The 7,469-nt window shown below is 46.8% G+C and overlaps 1 protein-coding gene across 2 annotated transcripts in view; it reads left to right on the forward strand.

Moving 5' to 3' along the window:
* ccdc28a (coiled-coil domain containing 28A) overlaps positions 1-6,866 on the forward strand; it is a 28,376-nt gene extending 21,510 nt beyond the window's left edge. The window contains exons 4-6 of one of the 2 annotated variants that reach the window (XM_052013116.1): positions 870-1,024; positions 3,750-3,772; positions 4,699-6,866. In XM_052013116.1, the coding sequence (XP_051869076.1) occupies positions 870-1,024; positions 3,750-3,772; positions 4,699-4,753 (233 nt within the window). In that variant the 3' untranslated portion in view covers positions 4,754-6,866. The remainder of the gene's footprint in view (positions 1-869; positions 1,025-3,749; positions 3,773-4,698) is intronic. The other variant, XM_052013117.1, reaches the window with a different exon arrangement.
* The last annotated feature ends 603 nt before the right edge of the window (positions 6,867-7,469 follow it).

The following is a 7,469-nucleotide window of genomic DNA, read 5'->3' on the forward strand; positions in this document are numbered from 1 at the left end:
TTAAATGTTGTTATTGTACCTGCCTCAGCCACTTCTTCTGGCAGCTCGTTCCATATACACACCACCCTCTGTGTGAAGAAGTTGCTCGGCAGCTCCCTTTCTGCTCTCATCTTAAACCTATGCCCTCTAGTTTTTTATAAGATAAGATATTTATCAGTCACATGTACATCGAAACACAGTGGAATGCGTCTTTTTGTGTTACTGTGCTGGGGGCAACCCGCAAGTGTCTCCACTCTTCCAACGCCAACATATCATGCCCACAGCTCCTAACCCATACGTCTTTGGAATGTGGGAGGAAACCGGAGCATCCGCAGGAAACCGACACAGACACGGGGAGAACGTACAAACTCCTTACAGACAGCGGCCGGAATTGAACCCAGGTTGCTGGTGCTGTAATAGCGTTATGCTAACCGCTACACTACCGTGTTACCCTCATTGAGTCCCTTTTCCTGGGAAACGGACTGAGTCCATTCACCCTATCTCTGCCTCTCGTGATTTTATACACCTCTATAAGGTCACCCCTCAGCCTCCTACGCTCCAAGGAATAACGTCCTACACTATCCAACCTCTCCGTAAAACTCAGGCCAAACTTTGCAAAAGTACTACACAATAGACTCCTTACCATGGTCACAGCACCTGTGGTCACTGGGCAATTTGCAGAATGGATGGTGAAGTGGAGAGAAGTGGTTAAAGTTAGGCTGGGAGAAAGAGGGCAAAGGTCCACAAGGAAGTGCTCACCTTTGTTTGCATAAGTGATTTGGCCCAAACTCCTCCTGCCTCCCAGTGCACCATCTGTGGCTCATGCCTCTGTTTTTCTACTCTGTCCTCTCTGCTTTTATGAGAGCTGATTGTTTTCTCTGTCACTACAGGCAACGAGTGTTCCATTGAGCAGATGGAGCACGTGCGTGAGATGCAGGAGAAGTTGGCACGCCTGCACTTCGACCTTTACAGCGACCTCGAAGAACCTGGAGATGAACAGGGGAATATAGCTGTGGACGTGAACCTGGACAAACTACTGACGAACGTAAGTCCCAGTGCAAGCAGCCGGCTGCATCAGCTTTGGAACCCGAGGGTTGGGAGGAGAGGGCTGAGAAGAATTTTAAAAACTGTAACACTCAATGCAAAAGTGTCCTGATCCAGAAGTACAGGGACTCTGTGCTCATAGTTAAGTCAAAATGGTAATTGGCTTACTATTGTCACATGCACTGAGGTACAGTGAAAAACTGTGTTTTACATGCCATGCATACAGATCATTTCATCACATGAGTGATCTACAGGGAATATAGTGTTACAGTTACAGTGTTGTGCAGGTAGACAATAAGGTTGAAGGGCAATGATGAGGTAGATTGTGAGGTCAAGAGTCCATCTTATTGTACTAGGGAACCGTTCAATAGTTTAGTAAGAGAGGGATAGAAGCTGTCCTTGAGCCTGGTGGTACGTGCTTTCAGGCTTTTGTGTCTTCTGCCCAATGGGAGGGGGGAGAAGAGAGAATGACCAGGCTGGGTGGGGCGTTTGATTAGATGTAGACAGATTTGTAGATTTGTAGATGATGTAGATTTGATTAGGTGTAGACAGAGTCCATGGAGGGGAGGCTGGTTTCCGTGATGCGCTGAGCTGTGTCCACAACTCTCTGCAGTTTCTTGCGGTCTTGGACAGAGCAGTTGCCGTACCAAGCCGTGATGGATCCAGATAGGATGCTTTCTATTGTGCATCGATAAAAGTTGGTGAAGATCAAGAGGGACGTGCTGAATTTCCTTAGCCTCGTGAGGAAGTAATAACAAGTGGAATTGTGACAATTCACCTCGGATCCCTTGGAGCAGGTGAAGAGGATGTGATCCTGCCAGGTCGTGTTCCCAGAGACTCCCACGAACTGAGTGATCATTGGATTCACTGCCCTGAGCTCTGCTGGTACACGTATTATAAAACCCCAACTGGTTCATGAAAGGAGGCAATCTCCCATCATAGAGTCGTACTGCACAGAAACAGGCCCTTCAGCCCAACCTGTCCATGCCGACCAAGATTCTCATCTAAGCTTGTCCCATTTGCCTGCATTTGGCCCATATCTCTCTCAACCTTTCCTATCCACATACCTGTCCCAAGTGTCTTTTAAATGTCGTTATTGTACCTGCCTTAACCACTTCCTCTGGCAGCTCATTCCACATACGCACCACCCTCTGGGTAAATAACTTACCCCTTAAGTCCCTTTAAATCTTTCCCCTCTCACCTTAAACCTATGCCCTCTAGTTTTTGGTTCCCTTTCTCTGGGAAAAAGACTGTGTGCATTCACCCTGTCTGTGGCCCTCATGATTTTATACACCTCTATAAGATCACCCCTCAGTCTGCTATGCTACAATGAATAAAGTCCTGGCCTGCCCAACCTCTCTATAACTCAGGCTCTCGAGTCCTGGCAAAATTCTCTAAATCTTCTTTGCACTCTTTCCAGCTTAGTGACGTCTTTCCTATAACAGGGTAACCAAAACTGAACACAATACTCCAGGTGCAGCCTCACCAACGTCTCGTAACTGCAACATAACATTCCAGCTCCTTTACTCTGTGCCATGATTGATGAAGTCCAGCATGCCAAAAACCTTCTTTACCACCCTGTCTACCTGTGACACCACTTCTACATCTTTGTCCGGTCCTTGCCTTTAGGTGATTCCACTCTCACACCAACGTAAAGTGTTTGACTGTGAACTATTTTCTGTAGTCAAAGTCGGGTTTATTGTCATATGCACAAAGGCCTCAAAGCCACTGATTTTGTACCACTCCACTGCAACGGATTGAAGAATTCACCTTCCCACAGCAACGGTTTCTTTCATGTGGCTTGTTGAAACTTTTTAAAATTATTGTCCAGATCAGGTGGTCAGCACCTTGCAGCAAAAGTGAGCTGGTTGCTTGTCCCTCAGACCCTGAGTAGAAAAGGAAGTAGGTGACATGCTTCATTGCTTGTGGTAAACAGTCACAGTCACGCACACTAATGTTTGCCTTGATCCGCACTCAGATTTATTGATGTCAGGGCACTAAGGTTGAGTGATAAATCAAAGCCTTGCACTGCTGCTCACATTCAAAGTATGTTTTTCTTTATAAAAGAAATGACCAATCACACTTCTGTGTACTGTTTTAACCATTGCCCTGTCTGTGCCATCCCCATTGGAGCTTTCAGATATTTCTGTCCACACGGAGAAATACCGTAGTCCCTCTTGCACACTGAAGGGACTCATGTTTTTATTCATGTTAAGAACTTGTGCAGAATGTCATAATTCCAAATGTGAATTAGGAGCAGGAGTGGGCCATTTGTCCCTACGCCTGTTCCTATCCATGTACTTACCTAGATGGCTTTTAAATTTTGCTAATGTGCCTGCCTCAACCACTACTTCTGGCAGCTCATTCCACATACACACCACCCTTTGCCTGAAGAAGCTACCCCTGAATAAAGGAATTATATTTGCTACTTGCCAATCTAATGGAACTTCTCAGATTTAGGGAATTTTGGAAATTTAAAACCAACGAATCAACTATCGCACCAGCCACTTCTTTTAAGACCTTAGGGTGATGTCCAGAGATCTGTCACTCCGACAGTTTGCTCAGTACCACTTCCCCGGCGGTTGTAACTTTTCTGAGTTCTTCCCTCCCTTCCATTTTCTGACTCACAGCTGTGTCTGGGATATCACTTGTATCCTGTATAGTGAAACTGGTGCAAATTTTTAATTAATCTCCTGTAATCAGGAATTTGTTCTTCTCTCTTGCAGTTGGAGGAACTGAGCTCTTCGATGTATCCTTTTATCTGGTTAAACTTCTTGCACTCCCCGCCAACAGAAGTAATCAAGATCGTGCTTAAGGAAAAAGGAACAAAGGAAGTGTATTCCCATACTACCTTTCATGATTTTAAAATGTGTCGAAGCACTTTACAGCTTCTTGAAAAGCATTTTGAAATGTGGCCAGCCATTCGGCACAGACTAGAAGGGCCGAATGGCCTGTTTTCTGTGCTGTAGTGTTCTATGGCTCTATTCCATGTACAGTAGTCTCTACAGTTAGAGTCATATACTGCACGGAAACAGACTCTTTGGCTCAACTTGTCCATTCAGACCAAGATGTTTATCCCATTTGCCCACATTTGGCCCATATCCCTTTAAACCTTTCCTATCCATGTGCCTGTCCAAATGTCTTTTTAAATGTAATTGTACCTGCCTCTATCACTTCCTCTGGCAGCTCGTTCCATATGCCCACCAGTCTCTGTGTGGAAAAACCTTGCCCCTCAGGTCCCCATTAAATCTTTCCCCTCTCCCCTTTTGCCCTCTAAATTGGAGCTGAAGGACTATCCAGTCCCAATGCAGGGTTTCGACCCGAAACGTTGACAGTTCCTTCCCCCCTACGGATGCTGCCTGACTCGCTGGGTTCCTCCAGCATCTTGTTTGTTGCTTCAGATTCCAGCATCTGCAGTCTCTTGTGTCTCCACCCAGTCCTGATACGGGATTTCGATCCGAAACGTCGACAGTTCCTTTTCCCCTCAATGATGCTGCCCGACTCGCTGAGGTCCTCCAGCAGATGGCTTGCTGCTGAAGGACTACCTTGTTCCCTTCTTATCTGCACGATAGGTGATACCACGTGGTTAGCACAAGCTTTCGAAAGGCAGGGAAGGGAGGAGTGTGAAGCACTTGAGCTGTTTGTTATTCACTCTTAACCCACCATGTATACTAGTCAGAAACTGAACCTGGCTGATAATCAAGATGTCCCAAGAGCGTCCACCTCCTGAGGATGGAAGGGGGGGAGGGGGGGTCTATGAATTCAGCTCCACGCAAATACCAGTTGACAGTTGTACTTGATGAAGTAGTGTCATGCTGTGCTCTTATTTACAGACACCGTTCTCTGAACCTGCTCTCTAGTACTGGCGCTGCCTCTTGCCGGAAGTTCCGAGAGAGTCTGCTGCACCTACCATTAACCACTGCCAGTGCTGGTCTTCACAGCTCTGCTCTCCGAAGTGGCCAGTCTCGAAGGAATGGGATGCATCAGTTGTACCACGGTCAGCTGCCTGGCATTCTTGGCGATGCGACTTGTCCATTTTCTTTTTGTAAGGTCCCACTACTGCTGGAGTACTGAGCAAATGGTTCGAACAGACTATGTTCCTCCAACTTATCCTCAGCAAAAGAGTCAGGTTTTTCACAAAACATCAAGTTTCATGGGGTGATTTGCATCTTTTATTTTGCCTTTTGTGGAGATTTGGTTCTCGCTGGGGGTGCGGGTGATAGGTGGCAAGCTCCTGTTTCTGTAAGGTGCTTCCCCTCACCCATTCCTCAGAACTACCTGCCCACTGGTCCCTGTCAAGCCCACGCACCCAAGCCCATTTCAGGTAGCTGACAGTCAGCTCTGCTTCTGAAAGTCTGGGGCGGAGGTGGGTGTGTGCCGGAACTCTTGTCCGGGGTCAGCACTGGCTTTCCTGCTTACTCTGCCATTGTAGCTTGTAGTTTCTGGCCTGAGAAAGAAAGCTGCTCTGATTCAGTGTGTCAAGAGACGGGCAGGGTGACCCAGAGAGAGAGGGGGTGGGCAGGTATGGACACTCTGATCCCATTACCAGTAGTTGGACCAGTTCTCTGACTTCCACCACAATTAGCAGACCAGCTAATTAGCCAAGTATTGATTATCAGTCGATTACGTGGATGGCTGCTGTTTCAGTGCTGTGAACCTGGGGAGAGGGTAGCTGGCAAAAGGGTTTGAAATCCTGACAAGGTCAGGGGAAGGAACCATGTCCCAAGTTTTCTGTTTTGTTCCCACTCTCTGTCAGGTTTTTCACAAAACAACAAGAACCGTGGGGCGATTTGCATCTTTTATTTTGCCTTTTGTGGAGATTTGGTTCTTGCTGGGGATGAGGATGATAGGTCGCAAGCTCCTGTTTTTGTAAGGTGCTTCCCCTCACCCGTTCCTCAGAACTACCTGCCCACTGGTCCCTGTTGAGCCCACACACCCAGCCATAGTTCTGAGGAACAGGTGAGGGGACTGACAGCATCTTACAGAAACAGGGGGCTTCATCCCCAGCGAGAACCATATCTCCACAAAAGGAAAAATAAAAGATGCAAATTGCCTGACTTTTGCTGCAGAGACCAGGAAATGGTGGTGCCCAGAGCGAGCTGGCACATCATCTGCCGCTGCTTGTTGAACCAACTGTTGTTGAATCCTGTTTTCCCTGCCCACAGCACATGTCCTGCCTTTCTCTGCGTTATCACAGCACTTTATTAGTCAGGGTAAGAGGGGGTGATGTGGGGGGGAGGGTGGGCGGGTAGTTTTGCTGTAGCAGACTTACTGTGGCTGCTGTAGTATAACCCAATCTTTATTGCACATTACTGGCAGTGCCCTTGTGTTTACAGTCCATATTCGTGCAATTGCAGAACTCTCCCATTCAACACATTGCTTAGTCTGCATACATAGAATGTGAGTGAATGTGTACAGCAGTCTGCACTGATTTGTGCAATAGCTTTCATGTGTGCTGGTCATTTGGTATTGAGTACCAGTTTTAATTCTCCTCAGCAGGGAGAAGGTTGTCTGATTAAAACGAGCCCCTCTGAAGTTGGGAACGGTGGCCACCTGGCACCTTGGCTTTTTATCCTTTATTTGGACAGGCCAGTGAGAGGTGCTGACCCTTCAAGCCAAAAGCCAGAGGAGTGATTTTATTTTTAAATTACATCACCATTCTACAGCTAATCATATATGCTCACTTCCCATGGTGGGAAGAGGTAGCAGTGGTTTACTGAATGAAGGAAGGCAGAGAATGTAGTTAAATGCACACAGCACTACCCATGCTGAGTACAGTGTGCTCTCTCTCTATCTCTGTGCTCACACAATGATATTCCACAATAAAGTCGTTAAATGTAATCTGACCGTCTTGTCTGAGGTTGTTCCTCTTGAGTTTTGCCTTTTCTCTGACCCTCTCCCCAGCGCACAGAATAGAATCATCACCTCAAGTTCAAGTTATACTTTGTCATTCACCGATATGCTGTAAACCACATGGAACGAAATGTCATTTCCCCCAGACTCTCACAACAGAGGACATACAATAAACGCAGGCAGAGAAATTGTGCAAGCACAAATAGTGCAAAAAATGGTATATACAGGATACAAAATTAGTGCAGGGTTAGTGCAAAACTGAGTTGGACAAAGGAAATACAGAACTCGGTGTATTGCACTAAGTGTATAAACATGTTCAGCAGCAGCCAAAGTTCTTATGCGCCGTTGTGCAAACCAGAACTTTTGACGTGGCATTTGTCTGAAACTGCCTCCAGGGTATTCAGGAGCCTGGGGGGATAAAGCTGTTGTACAGTCTAGTAGTTCTGGCCCGGATGCTCTGGTACTGCTTGCCAGACAGCAGTGGGACAAATAGGTTGTGGGAGGGATGAGGGGGGTCATCTATGATTCTCCAAGCCTTGCGGGTGCATCGTGTGTTGTATGTTGTATCAGAGGATATCCAACAACAGCTTGTG

This window comes from Pristis pectinata, chromosome 3, assembly GCF_009764475.1.
Source record: "Pristis pectinata isolate sPriPec2 chromosome 3, sPriPec2.1.pri, whole genome shotgun sequence".
Classification (NCBI taxonomy): Eukaryota; Metazoa; Chordata; class Chondrichthyes; order Rhinopristiformes; family Pristidae; genus Pristis; species Pristis pectinata.